The sequence below is a fragment of the Scyliorhinus torazame genome, chromosome 15, assembly GCF_047496885.1.
Source record: "Scyliorhinus torazame isolate Kashiwa2021f chromosome 15, sScyTor2.1, whole genome shotgun sequence".
Taxonomy (NCBI): domain Eukaryota; kingdom Metazoa; phylum Chordata; class Chondrichthyes; order Carcharhiniformes; family Scyliorhinidae; genus Scyliorhinus; species Scyliorhinus torazame.
In genome coordinates, this window is record NC_092721.1 from 7880427 (window position 1) to 7899564 (window position 19138).

The window sequence follows — 19138 nt, forward strand, 5'->3', positions numbered from 1 at the left end:
AATTTAGGATCCGTTGTTGATAAATTTGAATGGTTAAAAATCTAAAGCAATCTGGACACTTGCCCATAGACACTTCAACATTGTGTAGGTGTGTCTGCTTATCTTGTGAGTAACACTAATTATCACAAAGTTCAGTGTCATAAAGCTTAGTATACAGATTCCATTCTGATGTAACAATAAAGGGATTGGATAGAGGGAGTGCTGCACTGTCAGAGGGTCAGTACTGAGGGAGTGCTGCACTGTCAGAGGGTCAGTACTAAGGGAGCGCTGCACTGTCAGAGGGTCAGTACTGAGGGAGTGCCGCACTGTCAGAGGGTCAGTACTGACGGAGTGCTGCACTGTCAGAGGGTCAGTACTGAGGGAGTGCCGCACTGTCAGAGGGTCAGTACTGAGGGAGTGCCGCACTGTCAGAGGGTCAGTACTGAGGGAGTGCTGCACTGTCAGAGGGTCAGTACTGAGGGAGTGCCGCACTGTCAGAGGGTCAGTACTGAGGGAGTGCCGCACTGTCAGAGGGTCAGTACTGAGGGAGTGCCGCACTGTCAGAGGGTCAGTACTGAGGGAGTGCCGCACTGTCAGAGGGTCAGTACTGAGGGAGTGCCGCACTGTCAGAGGGTCAGTACTGAGGGAGTGCTGCACTGTCAGAGGGTCAGTACTGAGGGAGTGCCGCACTGTCAGAGGGTCAGTACTGTGGGAGTGCCGCACTGTCAGAGGGTCAGTACTGAGGGAGTGCTGCACTGTCAGAGGGTCAGTACTGAGGGAGTGCAGCACTGTCAGAGGGTCAGTACTGAGGGAGTGCTGCACTGTCAGAGGGTCAGTACTGAGGGAGTGCTGCACTGTCAGAGGGTCAGTACTGAGGGAGTGCTGCACTGTCAGAGGGTCAGTACTGAGGGAGTGCTGCACTGTCAGAGGGTCAGTACTGAGGGAGTGCTGCACTGTTAGAGGGTCAGTACTAAGGGAGTGCCACACTGTCAGAGGGTCAGTACTGTGGGAGTGCCGCACTGTCAGAGGGTCAGTACTGAGGGAGTGCCGCACTGTCAGAGGGTCAGTACTGAGGGAGAGCTGCACTGTCAGAGGGTCAGTACTGAGGGAGTGCCGCACTGTCAGAGGGTCAGTACTGAGGGAGAGCTGCACTGTCAGAGGGTCAGTACTGAGGGAGTGCTGCACTGTCAGAGGGTCAGTACTGAGGGAGTGCTGCACTGTCAGAGGGTCAGTACTGAGGGAGAGCTGCACTGTCAGAGGGTCAGTACTGAGGGGGTGCTGCACTGTCAGAGGGTCAGTACTGAGGGAGTGCTGCACTGTCAGAGGGTCAGTACTGAGGGGGTGCTGCACTGTCAGAGGGTCAGTACTGAGGGAGTGCTGCACTGTCAGAGGGTCAGTACTGAGGGAGTGCCGCACTGTCAGAGGGTCAGAACTGAGGGAGTGCTGCACTGTCAGAGGGTCAGTACTGAGGGAGTGCCGCACTGTCAGAGGGTCAGTACTGAGGGAGTGCTGCACTGTCAGAGGGTCAGTACTGAGGGAGTGCCGCACTGTGAGAGGGTCAGTACTGAGGGAGTGCCGCACTGTCAGAGGGTCAGTACTGAGGGAGTGTCGCACTGTGAGAGGGTCAGTACTGAGGGAGTGCTGCACTGTCAGAGGGTCAGTACTGAGGGAGTGCTGCACTGTCAGAGGGTCAGTATTGAGGGAGTGCGGATTTGTCAGAGAGTCAGTCCTGAGTGAGTGCTGCACTTTCAGAGAGTCAGTACTGAGGGAGTGCTGCACTGTCAGAGGGTCAGTACTGAGGGAGTGCCGCACTGTCAGAGGGTCAGTACTGAGGGAGTGCCGCACTGTCAGAGGGTCAGTACTGAGGGAGTGCTGCACTGTCAGAGGGTCAGTACTGAGGGAGTGCTGCACTGTCAGGGGGTCAGTACTGAGGGAGTGCTGCACTGTCAGAGGGTCAGTACTGAGGGAGAGCTGCACTGTCAGAGGGTCAGTACTGAGGGAGTGCTGCACTGTCAGAGGGTCAGTACTGAGGGAGTGCTGCACTGTCAGAGGGTCAGTACTGAGGGAGTGCTGCACTGTCAGAGGTTAGGTACTGAGAGAGTGCTGCACTGTCAGAGGGTCAGTACTGAGGGAGTGCTGCACTGTCAGAGGGTCAGTACTGAGGGAGTGCTGCACTGTCAGAGGATCAGGAATGAGAGTGTGCTGCACTGTCAGAGGGTCAGTATTGAGAGAGTGCTGCACTGTCAGAGGGTCAGTACTGAGGGAGTGCCGCACTGTGAGAGGGTCAGTACTGAGAGAGTGCTGCACTGTCAGAGGGTCACTATTGAGGGAGTGCGGATCTGTCAGAGGGTCAGTCCTGAGGGAGTGCTGCACTGTCAGAGGGTCAGTACTGAGGGAGTGCCGCACTGTGAGAGGGTCAGTACTGAGAGAGTGCTGCACTGTCAGAGGGTCAGTACTGAGGGAGTGCTGCACTGTCAGAGGGCCAGTACTGAGGGAGTGCCGCACTGTCAGAGGGTCAGTACTGAGGGAGTGCTGCACTGTCAGAGGGTCAGTACTGAGAGAGTGCTGCACTGTCAGAAGGTCAGTATTGAGAGAGTGCTGCACTGTCAGAGGTTCAGTACTGAGAGAGTGCTGCACTGTCAGAGGGTCCGTACTGAGGGAGTGCCGCACTGTCAGAGGGTCAGTATTGAGAGAGTGCTGCACTGTCAGAGGTTCAGTACTGAGAGAGTGCTGCACTGTCAGAGGTTCAGTACTGAGAGAGTGCTGCACTGTCAGAGGGTCAGTATTGATGGAGTGCGGATCTGTCAGAGGGTCAGTCCTGAGTGAGTGCTGCACTTTCAGAGGGTCAGTACTGAGGGAGTGCCGCACTGTCAAAGGGTCAGTACTGAGGGAGTGCTGCACTGTCAGAGGGTCAGTACTGAGGGAGTGCCGCACTGTCAGAGGGTCAGTACTGAGGGATGCCGCACTGTCAGAGGGTCAGTACTGAGGGAGTGCCGCACTGTCAGAGGGTCAGTCCTGAGTGAGTGCTGCACTGTCAGAGGGTCAGTACTGAGGGAGTGCCGCACTGTCAGAGGGTCAGTACTGAGGGAGTGCCGCACCGTCAGAGGGTCAGTACTGAGGGAGTGCCGCACTGTCAGAGGGTCAGTACTGAGGGAGTGCCGCAACGTCAGAGGGTCAGTACTGAGGGAGTGCCGCACTGTCAGAGGGTCAGTACTGAGGGAGTGCTGCACTGTCAGAGGGTCAGTACTGAGGGAGTGCCGCACTGTCAGAGGGTCAGTACTGAGGGAGTGCCGCACTGTCAGAGTGGATGTAAAAGATCCTATGAATATTATTGCCAAGATGATTGTTGCACTGTTCACTATTTATCCCTCAACCAACATCACAGTAAACAGCTATCTGGGGCGGCATTCTCCGACCCCGCGCCGGGGCCTGGTGTGAATTCCGCCCCCGCCGGTTGCCGAATTCTCCGGCACCGCAGATTCGGCGGGGGCGGGAATCGCGCAGCGCCGGTTGGCGGGCCCCCCCTCCCCCCGGAGATTCTCCGGCCCGGATGGGCCAAAGTCCCGCTGCTGGAATGCCTGTCCCGCCGGCGTGGATTAAACCACCTCTCTTACCGGCGGGAGAAGGCGGCGCGGGCGGGCTCCGGGGTCCTTGGGGGGGTGGGGGGGGCGCGGGGCGATCTGGCCCCGGGGGGTGCCCCCACGGTGGCCTGGCCCGCGATCGGGGCCCGCCGATCCGGAGGATCAGTCCCGGAGGATCAGTCACAAGGCAGCCAATGCTGCCTGGGGTGAGGTGAACGACCTACACCGTGCAGCACAAATGAGTCGACACCAACGTGCCACTCTCCAAAACCTTTCTGTCGCTATGTGAGCATCCATCTCCCCCAGCTCGCCCTCGCCCCCTCCCTTAAACCCCCCCCCCCCGACTGACTGACCCATCCCTCCCACTGACCACATGTCCATTCTCCCACAGGTCCTCCAGCCGACAGCACCGGCCCACCCGGGCGGCCCCCTCTCCTGCCTCCCGGGCGACCACCTCGGAGAGGAGTTCTGAGGAAGACACGATTGAAGCACCACAGTTGTCATCCCCACCCTCCACCAGCGCAGAGACACGCGCCTCAGTGGGCAACGTTAGTGGACAGGCTTCTGGGGCACAATCTGGTGAGCACTGCACAGCTGCTGGTGTATATCAGGTGGAGGCAGGAACGCCCCCCCCCCAGGCGAGACAGCAGTGGGAGGGCTGCTGGATCCCAGGACCCAACGTTTCACAGCCAGCATACGGAACACGGTTGTGCATGTGCCTCCGACAGGGGCAACGGTGCCCTCCGGCCCCAGAGCCCCCAGAGGACGCCCATCTCTCCAAGCACCTCCCCCCCTCTCTCCAAGCACCCACCATAAGCACCTCCCTCCCTCTCTCCAAGCCCCTCCCCCTCTCCAAGCACCCACCATAAGCACCTCCCCCCTCTCTCCAAGCACCTCCCTCCCTCTCTACAAGCACCTCCCCCCTCTCTCCAAGCACCTCCCCCACTCTCCAAGCACCCACCATAAGCACCTCCCCCTCTCTCCAAGCACCTCCCCCCTCTCTACAAGCACCTCCCCCCCTCTCTCCAAGCACCTCCCCCACTCTCCAAGCACCCACCATAAGCACCTCCCCCTCTCTCCAAGCACCTCCCCCTCTCTACAAGCACCTCCCCCTCTCTCCAAGCACCTCCCCCCTCTCTACAAGCACCTCCCCCTCTCTCCAAGCACCTCCCCCCTCTCTCCAAGCACCTCCCCCCTCTCTACAAGCACCTCCCCCCCTCTCTCCAAGCACCTCCCCCACTCTCCAAGCACCCACCATAAGCACCTCCCCCTCTCTCCAAGCACCTCACCCCCCCTGTCTCCAAGCACCTCCCCCCCTCTCTCCAAGCACCTCCCCCCCTCTCTCCAAGCACCTCCCCCCCTCTCTCCAAGCACTCCCCCCCCCCCCACCCCCCCCCCCCCCCCCGGCCCACACACACACACTTCCTGAGCGCTCACGCACCGTCCGGCCGTGGACATGTCCCGGAGCTGTGTCCCATCCCCTGGGCTGCGTGTGTGGTGTTGCCTCCCGCAGTGTCCGGGCATCAAGGTGTGATTGGGATGCGAGGCAATGGCTCCCACATGGCCCACCCACGGGGATCAACTTGGGTTGTATGAAGTGGTCACGATAACCACGATTGCCAATTCCCTATTGGCAATAGCCTTCAGCCGCCTGGCCCGAGGCCTCGGCAGCCAGTGGAGGGGGGGGGGGTGGGGGGGTAATGGGTGGTTGGTGGGCAGAAGGTCAGGGGCTAGGTTTGCCCCTGGAGCGAGTACGCACAATCCAGGGGTTGGCATGATGGTACCGCGGGCGGTTGCCCCCCAACCCCCAACCCCTCTTCCCATGGCAGCCCACCCCTCCGGAGGGTGCCCCCCTCCTCCCAACTGAATGTCCCCCATCCCCTGACGAGTAATAGGGTGCCCCCAGTTCCCCTGGGCTCTTTGCCTGTGAGCAAAGATGGCTACTCACCTCCTCGGCTCCCCACTGAAGCCCTTCCGCCAGGTTCATGTTTTCAAAAGGAGCACTAATCGGTGACAGCGTGAGCACTCGCTGGGGAGGCCACTGAATCATGGGAGGCCGCTGGATATGGGGTGTGTCATGATATTCAGATAAACATCATGGTGCAAACATACATACATACTGATGGACAGATCAATGGACCAATCAATACACACGCAACATCACAGCCAATCACAGGCAAGAGCAGACACACTATAAAACAGGGAACACGACACTTCCGATTCATTCCAGCAGGAGACAGCTCAGGGCACAGAGCTCACAGCAAGCCACTCAGACATCCACCATGTGCTGAGTGCCTCTCCAAGATAGTGTTAGGGCTGGGTCCACAGGTTAGAGGGTAATGAACAAACCACAGTAACCAGTTTACAAATGTTAATACTGTTAGTAATAAAACTGAGTTGTACCTTCCGCAACCGTGTTGGTTCGCCTGTGTAGCAGAGCACCCAACACGACAGGGTGGCACCCGTTAATTGTATGGAAATGGGGCTTAAGTAGTGATAATTGGTTTCGAGCCACCCTACAGCGAGATCCCGATTTTGCCTACGGGAGCAGGCTGGTTGCATCGCAAACTGTTTGACCCCCGGCGCCCGACTCAGCCTCTCCCACTATTCACCGACCTCGTTTTGTTCGCTTGAGAGCGTAACGAGGCCGGAGAATTACGCCCTAAGAATGGGAGAATTTCAAAATCAAGGTATTGTTAGACCGAGAGTCAATGTGGGTCCGTGAGAACAGGGGTTGATGGAGAACGGGATGGGGGTGAGATCGGGCAGGGGAAGCAGAGTTTTGGATCCTCACGTTTTCAATGGGTGAAAGTTGGGCAGCAGGCCAGTTGGAAATAGCGCAGTCAGCAGGTAAGAAAGGTATTGAGAAGGGTTTCAGTAGCAGATGCGTTGAGGTCGGGGCAGAGATAGATGATGGAGAGAGGGGATATTTTGCAGTTGTTAGTGATGGGCAGGATATAGGATCAGGATCTGAGCTCAATATCAAATGGGATGACAAGATTTCAAACAATCTGGCTCAACCTCAGAGAATTCCCAAGCAACAATCATGAAACAGGTCAGGAAATAATGTTTCTTTTATACAAAGGAAATTGTTTCAGTTGATGAATATCTTCAGCCACAAAAATGTCAGCACTTACCAAACACATTGACAACGATGGAATTTCCATTTGCTTGTACACCCCCTTGTTTGGCACGACATTGGTAGCTGCCACTGTCCGTCAGGTTAACAGAAGAGATTGTGTAAACTACAAGCATCTTTTGTTTTGTTTCATTGTGAATATTTGTGCTGCTCCTGGTTGTTTCTTTCACTTTCTGACAGCTGTTTGAGTGATATTTACACCAGTGCACCTCCGTTTTTTCTGTTGCGCACAACACACAACAAACCAACTCCAGACTGTCTCCAACGGTATAGTTAAATGTCGCTCTGGGATATCCCACCTGCAATCCACACGGATAACTTCCTGGAAAAGGAACAAGCAGATGTTTTTTTAATGTTATCTGGAATTAACAAACAACAGTCCCGAGATTCACAGCTCCGGTTTTCCTGCTGTTAAACAACCTCCAATATGAAATGTGGAAAACACACTCATTCCAAACCAGGGGCATTGGAGTCAACCCTGATTTCCCTGATATTCATGGTGACTGCCGTAACCAGGAGTGGATCTTTATCCTCCATCTCTACTATATAGCCCAGTGCTGGGGAATTGACACAAATAAAAGACAGAGAGAAGGAGAGAACATGAGAGAGAGGGGGACAGAGGAAGAGAGAGAAATGAAATGAAATGAAAATCGCTTATTGTCACAAGTAGGCTTCAACGAAGTTACTGTGAAAAGCCCCTAGTCGCCACATTCCAGCGCCTGTTCGGGGAGGCTGTTACGGGAATTGAACCGTGCTGCTGGCCTGCCTTGGTCTGCTTTCAAAGCCAGCGATTTAGCCCTGTGCTAAGCAGCCCCTGTCAAGAGATACAAAGACAGACAGAGAGAGCGAGTGAGTGTCTGGTCAACTTCAGCTCCAGTTTAGTTTTGAAGTAATAGTGCCGAGGAGATCTAGCAACACTTTTGGCCAATACAAACTTTTCATTTCCAGAGCTAATCGGAGGGCACATCAAAATCCAAGGAGAAAGGTGGTATGAAGATGCCCAAAAGATTGACAACCTATCAGTGTCTTGGGATTGGATACTGGACAATGTCCTGGGATTGGATACTGGACAATGTCCTGGGATTGGAAACTGGACAATGTCCTGGGATTGGATACTGGACATTGTCCAGGGATTGGATACTGGACATTGTCCTGGGATTGGATACTGGACATTGTCCTGAGATTGGATACTGGGGCAGTGCCCTATGATTGGATACTGGACAATGTCCTGGGATTGGAAACTGGACAATGTTCTGTGATTGGATACTGGACAGTGTCCTATGATTGGATACTGGACATTGTCCAGGGATTGGATACTGGACATTGTCCTGGGATTGGATACTGGACAATATCCTGAGATTGGATACTGGACAATGTCCTGTGATTGGATACTGGACCATGTCCTGTGATTGGATACTGGACCATGTCCTGTGATTGGATACTGGGGCAGTGCTCTGTGATTGGATATTGGGCAGTGCCCTGTGATTGGATACTGGACATTGTCCAGGGATTGGATACTGGACATTGTCCTGGGATTGGATACTGGACAATGTCCTGGGATTGGATACAGGACAATGTCCTGGGATTGGATACTGGGGCAGTGCCCTATGATTGGATACTGGACCATGTCCTGTGATTGAATACTGAGCAGGTCAAATGCAGAAGTGAGGAACACAATAAGTGTTTGCCTTTGGTGTTATGATAACAACTTGTGACTCTTCCTCCAAGTATTTCAGAGAATCACAGATTACTGAAGGAGGCTATTCGGTCTATTGTTCCTGTGCTGGCTCTTTGAAACAGCTAGTCCCACTCCCCCATTCTGTCCCCACAGCCCTGCCATTCTATCGCATTACACATTCCAGCTCTCAGCACCGCCGTGTACAAAACAAACCTCCTCTTTCCCCCTCGGCTTCTTTTGCCGGTTATGTTAACCCGGAGTCCCTCCGAATACTGACACTCCGGTCACTCAAAACGTGTCTCATAATCTTGAAATTATTTTAAACGCTTCCATTAAATCTCCCCTTAACCCGCTCTGCTCTACGGAGACCAATCCCAGCTCCTCCAGTCTCTCCACAGGAACTGAAGTCCCTCAGCCCTGGGAATATTCTGGGTAAATCTCCACCGCACGCTGTCTACACATTGGCAAAACATTGGCTGTTTTGTGGTTAGCAACATCTGCACTGAAATGTACCACAAACAAACCTCTTTACTTTATTGCAATAACCTTACAATTAACAACTTTTCTTCTTTCAAACACATTAATAATATTTCCTGCTTCACAGATGAAATATTTCCTTCATTTTACTCTTCTTGCTGGGACATTGGAACTGGGCCCAATCTCTATCTATAGTTGAATTAAGGTACTATAATTTTGTTGTAAAGGTTACAGTGCAAAGGCATATTTCGGTTGTTAAGGTATGGATGAGCCATGATCTAGTCTTGTTAAATGGCAGAACAGGCTCGAGGGGCCGAATGGCCTTCTGCTGCCTCTATTGGCTCCAGATAGTTAGTTCTCTCCTTGTTGGTCAATGCTGTCATCAAACAGATAAGTTAATGTAACTAGAAATACCAGTGCTGAAGGTCATTAGAAGTGAGATTGGCGAATACTCTATGACAGATTGTAACGGTTCTGTGTAATCTCCAATGGAAACTGTTCAAGGTGAAGTGTTTAGTTTATCAGAGATGGTATGTGCTGTGTGTGTGTGTGGGGGGGGCGGGGGGGGGGGGGGCGCAGTGTGGTGGGCTGGGTGTGTCGAGCCAATGAAGAGGCCTGGGGTGAGTGTCAGGAACAAATGAAATACGAGTGAACAATGCGTCACACACGCTCCTATCTGAAAAATAAATGCACAAACGGAGCCTTGTTGTCAAGCCACATCTGCCAGAACAAATTCCACCTTTATTTCCAAAATTTCGAACTTATTTTCAACTCCCTCCATGGTCTCGCCCCTCCCTATCTCCGTAGTCTCCTGCAGCCTCACTACACTCTGAGCCCTCTGTGCCTCTCATATCCCGGCCTCTCGTGCATCCCTGATTCGAATCATTGCTGGTTGTACCCTGAACTGTGGGTTTTATCGTTGCTATAAATCAACACTCATGTACCAATAGAAATGGTGCCCTTCTGTCTCTCTGTCTATTTTGTGCAATTTAATTGGCTCGTTGGCTAATCACATGGCCTTTCCGTCTGAGTTCTGGTTGGCGATAGAAGAGCGTGTTACAAATTGCAGTACGGTTAGCCTGACTGGTGCGTTTACAATTTTCAAAAGGGAGCTGAATAAATACTTGAAGAGGGAACACTTTCCAAGGCTACGAGGAAAGTGCAGGGGGAGTGGGAGTAGTTGGATAGCACTCTCAAAGAGATGATGCGGGCAGAATGGCCTCCTTCTGCACTGTATGCTTCTATGTCCATCACACTGAATAAACTGTAGAGTTTAGATGTACGAATTCCTGTGTGTGAATGAATATTAAATGCATCATTACAAATGGCTGCTGGTTTGTTATTGCGGCCCACATAATGTCATAAATTGGGGTTTCGCACCGTTTAAGACAAATATTTTTCCTTTTTTTTACGGAACAGATCCACGAACACAGGAAACAATCACCTTAGAAATTACTTTCCTTCTTGGCTTGGCCTCCAAGCCTGAAGCTGAAGAGCACGACCTGTGAGATGAAATTTCCAAATGTGCAAGTTGAAAGTTGTGGCCTTTAACTTTGTCTTTTCTTTACTGAGTTTGAACAGGATGTGGGAGGGCGATGTTCACGGCTTGCTCCGAAACCAACCCCACAACAATGTCCTACCACCAGAGGTTTCACCACCTCAATTCCCCACTCACTCGCCCATGTATTGTTTCCACTCTGCAGTACGCTCGCTGCAACTGGAGGCTCTGGAACTGTTTTGCAAGCAGTTTACATCCTTCATTATCTCTCGGGCCTTTATCTTTTCGATGCATTCAGGCAAAAGAAAATGTATTTACGAAAGTAAAAGTCATAAAATATGCACAAAATGGAGACTGTGGTGGTTCATCATGTGGCTGACAGAACCCCCCAAGTGTGAGGCAAAGAGGCACATCGCCCTTCAAATTCTGGTCTCCTGTAAACCCCAATTTTAATAGTTGCTTCAACCCTAAATTGTGGAATTCCCTCTTTAAACCTCCCAAGTATCTCCTCCTTTGGGGCAATCTTAACAATTTACTCTTCGACCAAGTCCTTCATCACCCAGCTCAATGTCGATTTGTGTCTGCAGTACGAAGTCTGACAACACCAGGTTAAAGTCCAACAGGTTTGTTTCGATGTCACTAGCTTTCGGAGCGCTGCTCCTTCCTCAGGTGAATGAAGAGGTCTGTTCCAGAAACACATATATAGACAAATTCAAAGATGCCAAACAAACACTTCAGCAGTCAAGGGCATTCAGCCTCTGATCTCCGGGTAAGCGTTCTCCAAGGCGGCCTTCAGGACCCGCGACAACGCAGAATCGCCGAGCAGAAACTTATAGCCAAGTTCCGCACACATGAGTGCGGCCTCAACCGGGACCTGGGATTCATGTCGCATTACATTCATCCCCCACCATCTGGCCTGCGAAATCCTACCAACTGTCCTGGCTTGATACAATTCACACCTCTTTAACCTGGGGTTACCCCATCTCTGGATCTGTAAAGATTTAATCACCTGCTAATGCTCGCATTCCAAGCATTGTTTGGCATCTTTGAATTTGTCTATATATGTGTTTCTGGAACATACCTCTTCATTCACCTGAGGAAGGAGCAGCGCTCCGAAAGCTAGTGACATCGAAACAAACCTGTTGGACTTTAACCTGGTGTTGTAAGACTTCGTACTGTGCTCACCCCAGTCCAACGCCGGCATCTCCACATCATGATTTGTGTTTGATAATCACTAGGTGCTATATAAATGCAAATCCAGCAGAGGGCAGTAGAGCGGAGCTGCTGATTGGCTGTTGCGGGTGTAATTTGCATACATCCGTGTGCTCACCCTAACTTGAAGGTGTACCTCAGCAAGAGACCCGAGCTGTTCAAGTGAAGACAAGCATCCAGCAGAGGGCAGTAGAGCGGAGCTGCTGATTGGCTGTTGCGGGGGAAATTTGCATACGTCCGTGTGCTCACCCTAACTTGAAGGTGGTTTGTGGAGGAACTGTTGTCAAGTGACACTTAAACCCAAAACACTTCTTCAGTGTTTCCCTCCCTACCCCCTCCTCTAACCAAAAAAAAAACAACCGCTGTAAAGATCAAGAGGAAGGCTCGAGGGCAGGTAGAAGTCGAAAGAATTTGAACCGTGACGTCACAGCCTGCAGGTAAGGGACTGGCTGGTGACTGGTAAGTAGTTTTTCTTTTTTTTCCCTCGGGTGTTATCGTGTGGGGCGCAGAGGTTGCTGAGTGAATGCTTGCTGAGAAGGGGAGTGAATAACAGGTAAGCTCTTTCTTTCTTTTTCTTTTTTTATCTAGTGGGGATGGCAGGGAAGGTAGTGCAATGTTCCCCCTGCAGAATGTTTGAGGTGAGGGACGCCGTCAGTGTCCCTGCTGATTTCATCTGTGGGAAGTGCATCCATCTCCAGCTCCTCAGAAACCGCGTTAGGGAACTGGAGCTGGAGCTGGATGAACTTCGGATCATTCGGGAGGCAGAGGTGGACATAGATAGAAGCTTCAGGGATGTAGTTACTCCGAAGAATAAAGATAGATGGGTGACGGTGAGAGGGGCTGGGAGGAAGCAGTCAGTACTGGGATCCTCTGTGGTCATTCCCCTTAGTAACAAGTATACCGCTTTGGATACTGTTGGGGGGGACTTACCAGGGGTAAGCCATGGGGTACAGGTCTCTGGCACAGAGTCTGTCCCTGTTGCTCAGAAGGGAAGGGGGAGAGGAGTAGAGCATTAGTCATTGGAGGCTCCATAGTTAGGGGGATAGATAGGAGATTCTGTGAGAACGAGAGAGACCCGCGGTTGGTGTGTTGCCTCCCAGGTGCCAGGGTGCGTGATGTCTCGGATCGTGTTGTCGGGCTCCTTAAGGGGAGGGGGAGCAGCCCCACATCGTGATCCACATAGGTACCAAAGACATAGGCAGGAAAATGGATAGGGATGTAAGGCAGGAATTCAGGGAGCTAGGGTGGAAACTTAGATCTAGGACAAACAGAGTTATTATCTCTGAGTTGTTACCCGTGCCACGTGATAGCGAGACTAGGAATAGGGAGAGAGAGGAGTTGAACGTGTGGCTACAGAGATGGTGCAGGAGGGAGGGTTTCAGATTTCTGGATAATTGGGGCTCATTCTGGGTTCGGTGGGACCTCTACAAACGGGATGGTCTACACCTGGACCAGAGGGGTACCAATGTCCTGGGGGGGAAATTTGCTAATGCTCTTCGGGAGGGTTTAAACTAGTTCAGCAGGGGTTTGGGGACCTGAATTGTAGCTCCAGTATACAGGAGGTTGAGAGTAGTGAGGTCATGAGTAAGGTTTCAAAGTTACAGGAGTGTACCGGCAGGCAGGAAGGTGGTTTAAAGTGTGTCTTCTTCAATGCCAGGAGCATCCGGAATAAGGTGGGTGAACCTGCGGCATGGGTTGGTACCTGGGACGTCGATGTTGTGGCCATTTCTGAGACATGGATAACGCAGCGACAGGAATGGTTGTTGCAGGTGCCGGGGTTTAGATGTTTCAGTAAGCTCAGGGAAGATGGTAAAAGAGGGGGAGGGGTGGCATTGTTAGTCAAGGACAGTATTACGGTGGCAGAAAGGACGTTTGATGAGGACTCGTCTACTGAGGTAGTATAGGCTGAAGTTAGAAACAGGAAAGGAGAGGTCACCCTGTTAGGGGTTTTCTATATGCCTCCGAAAAGTTCCAGAGATGTAGAGGAAAGGATTGCAAAGATGATTCTGGATAGGAGCGAAAGCAACAGGGTAGTTGTGGGGGACTTTAACTTTCCAAATATTGACTGGAAACGCTATAGTTCGAGTACTTTAGATGGGTCTGTTTTTGTCCAATGTGTGCACGAGGGTTTCCTGACACAGTATTTAGATAGACAAACGAGAGGCGAGGCCATATTGGATTTGGTACTGGGTAATGAACCAGGACAGGTGTTAGATTTGGAGGTAGGTGAGCACTTTGGTGATAGTGACCACAATTTGATTAAGTTTACTTTAGTGATGGAAAGGGATAGGTATATACCGCAGGGCAAGAGTTATATCTGGGGGAAAGGCAATTATGATGTGATGAGGCAAGACTTAGGATGCATCGGATGGAGAGGAAAACTGCAGGGGATGGGCACAATGGAAATGTGGAGCTTGTTCAAGGAATAGCTACTGCGTGTCCTTGATAAGTATGTATCTGTCAGGCAGGGAGGAAGTGGTCGAGCAAGGGGACCGTGGTTTACTAAAGCAGTCAAAACATTTGTCAAGAGGAAGAAGGAGGCTTATGTAAAGATGAGACATGAAGGTTCAGTTAGGGCACTCGAGAGTTACAAGTTAGCTAGGAAGGACCTAAAGAGAGAGCTAAGAAGAGCCAGGAGGGGACATGAGAAGTCTTTGGTAGGTCGGATCAAGGATAACCCTAAAGCTTTCTTTAGATATGTCAGGAATAAACAAATGACTAGGGTAAGAGTAGGGCCAGTCAAGGACAGTAGTGGGAAGTTGTGCTTGGAGTCCGAGGAGATAGGAGAGGTGCTAAATGAATATTTTCCATCAGTATTCACACAGGAAAAAGACAATGTTGTCAAGGAGAATACTGGGATTCTGGCTACTAGACTAGAAGGGCTTGAGGTTCATAAGGAGGAGGTGTTAGCAATTCTGGAAAGTGTGAAAATAGATAAGTTCCCTGGGCCGGATGGGATTTATCCTAGATAAATCCTAGAATTCTCTGGGAAGCTAAGGAGGAGATTGCTGAGCCTTTGGCTTTGATCTTTAAGTCATCTTTGTCTACAGGAATAGTGCCAGAAGACTGGAGGATAGTAAATGTTGTCCCCTTGTTCAAGAAGGGGAGTAGCGACAACCCCGGTAACTATAGACCAGTGAGCCTTACTTCTGTTGTGGGTAAAATCTTGGAAAGGTTTATAAGAGATAGGATGTATAATCATCTGGAAAGGAATAATTTAATTAGAGATAGTCAACACGGTTTTGTGAAGGGTAGGTCGTGCCTCACAAACCTTATTGAGTTCTTTGAGAAGGTGACCAAACAGGTGGATGAGGGTAAAGCAGTTGATGTGGTGTATATGGATTTCAGTAAAGCGTTTGATAAGGTTCCCCACGGTAGGCTACTGCAGAAAATACGGAGGCATGGGATTCAGTGTGATTTAGCAGTTTGGATCAGAAATTAGCTAGCTGGAAGAAGTTACAAGTTTAGGGCAGCACGGTAGCACAAGTGGATAGCACTGTGGCTTCACAGCGCCAGGGTCCCAGGTTCGATTCCCCGCTGGGTCACTGTCTGTGCGGAGTCTGCACGTTCTCCCCGTGTCTGCGTGGGTTTCCTCCGGGTGCTCCGGTTTCCTCCCACAGTCCAAAGACGTGCAGGTTAGGTGGATTGGCCGTGATAAATTGCCCTTAGTGACCAAAAAAGGTTAGGAGGGGTTATTGGGTTACGGGGATAGGGTGGAAGTGAGGGCTTAAGTGGGTCGGTGCAGACTCGATGGGCTGAATGGCCTCCTTCTGCACTGTGTGTTCTATGTCTATGTCTATGTTACAGAGGGACATAGATAAGCTGCAGTGCTGGGCTGAGAGGTGGCAAATGGAGTTTAATGCAGGAAAGTGTGAGGTGATTCATTTTGAAAGGAATAACAGGAAGACAGAGTACTGGGCTAATGGTGAGATTCTTGGCAGTGTGGATGAGCAGAGAGATCTCGGTGTCCATGTACATAGATCCCTGAAAGTTGCCACCCAGGTTGAGAGGGTTGTTAAGAAGGCGTACGGTGTGTTAGCTTTTATTGGTAGAGGGATTGAGTTTCGGAGCCATGAGGTCATGTTGCAGCTGTACAAAACTCTGGTGTGGCCGCATTTGGACTATTGCGTGCAATTCTGGTCGCCGCATTATAGGAAGGATGTGGAAGCATTGGAAAAGGTGCAGAGGAGATTTACCAGAATGTTGCCTGGTATGGAGGGAAGATCTTATGAGGAAAGGCTGAGGGACTTGAGGCTGTTTTCGTTCGAGAGAAGAAGGTTAAGAGGTGACTTAATTGAGGCATACAAGATGATCAGAGGATTGGATAGGGTGGACAGTGAGAGCCTTTTTCCTCGGATGGTGATGTCTAGCACGAGGGGACATAGCTTTAAATTGAGGGGAGATAGATATAAGACAGATGTCAGAGATAGATTCTTTACTCAGAGAGTAGTAAGGGCGTGGAATGCCCTGCCTGCAACAGTAGTGGACTCGCCAACACTAAGGGCATTCAAGTGGTCATTGGATAGACATAGGGACGATAAGGGAATAGTGTAGATGGGCTTGAGAGTGGTTTCACAGGTCGGCGCAACATTGAGGGCCGAAGGACCTGTACTGCGCTGTAAGGTTCTATGTTCTATGTTCCCAAATTGGGCTAATTCTGACCCATTAACAGACAGTGGGGTCCCGCAGGGATCAGTGTTGGGGTCCCGCGGGGATCAGTGTTGGGGTCCCGCAGGGATCAGTGTTGGGGCCCTTGCTGCTTGCTGTTTATATAAATGATTTGGACTTGAATGTAGGAGGGCTGATTAGTAAGTTTGCGGATGATACAAAAATTGGTGGTGGGGTGGTAAGTAGTGAGGAGGATAGCCTTCGATTACAGGAGGATATAGACGGGCTGGTCAGATGGGCTGGTCAGTGGCAAATGGAATTCAATCCGGATAAGTGTGAGGTGATGGACAGGACAAACAAGGCAAAGGAATACAGGATAAACGGCAGGACCCTGGGAAGCACCGAGGATCAGAGGGAGCTTGGTGTGCATGTACACCCACCCCTTAAGGTAGCAGAGCCGGTGGATACAGTGGTTAAGAAGGCATATGGTATACTTGCCTTTATTTGCCGAGGCATTGAGTTTAAGAGCAGGGAGGTTATGCTGGAACTGTATAAAACGTTGGTTAGGCCACAGCTAGAGTATTGTGAGCAGTTCTGGAATCCACATTATAGGAGGGATGTGATCGCACTGGAAAGGGTGCAGAGGAGATTTACCAGCATGTTGCCTGGACTGGAGAGTGTTAGTTATGAAGAGAGATTGGATAGACTGGGGTTGTTTTCCTTGGAGCGGAGGAGACTGAGGGGGGACAGGATTGAGATGTATAAAATTATGAGGGGCACAGATAGAGTAGACAGGGAGAAACCTTTCCCCTTGGTGGAGGGATCAATGACCAGGGGGCAGGGATTTAAGGTAAAGGGGCAGGAGGGTTAGAGGGGATGTGAGGAAAAACCTTTTCACCCAGAGGGTGGTGGGAGTCTGGAACTCGCTGCCTGAAAGGGTGGTGGAGGCAGAAACCGCCATAACATTTAATAAGTATTTAGATGTGGAGCGGTGAAGCCAGGGCAGACACGTCTGTGAGCCAAGTGCTGGAAAACTCTATGACTCTATCACACTTTGGTTGACAATATAAACACATCAAAGGTGATGTGGATCAAGAGAAGCAAAGGTTCAGTAAGAGTGTAGTGATGTTACAGAAAGACTCATATTTCAGAAGCAGAAAAGATATTGGGACAACGATAAGTTTTTTCCAATCTCGGTGTGAGCCATGGTTCAGTCTCTGACTTTTAGTCACGCTGGCCGATAAGTCAGAAGGTTGTATGTGGATCAAACAGATCACCGGAACAAGGGGAATAACCATAAAAAGTGAGCCAGGTGGTTCAGAGGTGATGGCAGGAAGTACTTCACACAAATGGGAGTGGAAATCTGGAACTCACTCCCCCCATAAAGCTGACGAGGTCAGTTAAAAATGTCGAGCTGAAATGGATAGATTTTAGTTGGGTGTGGGGATGAAGGGTTTCGGAATCAAGGCAGGTAGACGGAGGCATGTTGGGAATGAGAGACAGGACAGGTTCGAGGGGCTGAATGGCCTCCTCATGTTTGTAATATTGCAATTGTGTATCGGGTAATTTGACCCAATTTAATCTCATCCACTATTGTACCTGACCAGTGAACTTGAAGATTCCCCTGTTCTGTACGTTGCCAGAAATGTCCAGGTGTCTAAAAGCTCCCCACAGAATCTATCAAACATGAGACACAACGGGCCCTCACTGAGTGGACACAGTAGCCGGAATTCTCCAGCCGTTGCGATTCCCTGTTCCCGCTGGAAGCAGAATCCGGGTTTCCTGGTGGTGCGGCTTCAATGGGAGATCCCATCGACAAGCGGAGGAGTAGAGAATCCCGGCAGCAGAGAACGGCGTGACGCGGAGAACCATACGGGTGGGGATCGGACAATCCAGCTCAGGATAACATTCTGAGATAGTTTCACAGACAAGAGCTTCTTTTAAAAGAGTAAAGCTCTATTATTCTAATACTCCCACTAAAATCATTTTGCTGAATTGAACTAAACCAATGGGGGAAAGAGATGTGGATGTTGCTGTAACCAAGTAACCACATAGTTATTGAGAGAGGAAACACCCATATTGGGCAAGTGCCATTGGGAGGGATGAGCCAATTCAACTTTTCTTCCTGGGATCAGAGACAGCGAATGATGATAAGACCTGCATTTCTATAGCACCTTTCCTGATCTCAGGATGTCCCAAAGCACTTTGTAGCCACTGAAGACGTTTTGGCGGCTAGCCACTGTTGTAATGCAGGACGCGTGGCTGAATCTGAATGGAGAGAAAGATCCCACGGACAGCAATTGGAAACCGGGAACCCTCTCATCGTTTAAGAGGACTTTAGATGGGCACTTGAAACGTCGCAGCATGCAAGGCTTCGGACATGTGGATTAGAATAGATCGGTACTTGATTGCTGGCGCAGACACGATGGGCAGGAGGGCTCTTTCTGTGCGGTGTGGGCACTATCTAACAAAAAGAAACATTCTGTTCTGGGCGAGATTAGAGGGGTCATTCCAAGTGCTTTATGCACAGGGAATGACCCCGCTATCTAACGGTGCCTTGTTGTGTTTTCAGGCCGTGGTGGGGAATGCCCCCTGAGGCCCCCTGAGGCCACACTTAGCGTCATTCCCTGCACTGAGGAGCTCCACTTGCTATTTTTAAATGGTGCCCGACCTCTTGAGGGCCCAGCGCAACCCCCAGACCGCCCCCCCCCAATGTCCAATTCCCCCTGTTGGTGGTCCTCAAGCTCCCTGCACCCATCCCCGGGCCACCCTGGCGTTTTGGCAGTGCTCCTGCCCACCTGGCAGTGCCACCTGGGCAGTCAAAGACTGGCACTCGGATGGAACTGCCAAGATGCCAGACTGACAATGAAAGGTGCCCGGGTGGCATCAGCAGTGCTAGGATGCCACCCAGCCCAGATATCAACCTCCTAGGGGCCTCCGAGTGCCTGGGAGAACCCCCCCCCCCA

At 51.1% G+C, this 19138-nt stretch overlaps 1 protein-coding gene across 7 annotated transcripts in view; it reads right to left on the reverse strand.

Annotated features, from left to right (window-relative positions):
• The window catches only part of LOC140391506 (uncharacterized), a 229505-nt gene that overhangs the window by 25123 nt on the left and 185244 nt on the right, over positions 1-19138 (reverse strand). For all 7 annotated transcript variants that reach the window (XM_072476051.1, XM_072476050.1, XM_072476049.1 and 4 more), the window contains one exon: positions 6698-7021. In XM_072476051.1, coding sequence (XP_072332152.1) covers positions 6698-6815 — 118 coding nt within the window. In that variant the 5' untranslated portion in view covers positions 6816-7021. The remainder of the gene's footprint in view (positions 1-6697; positions 7022-19138) is intronic.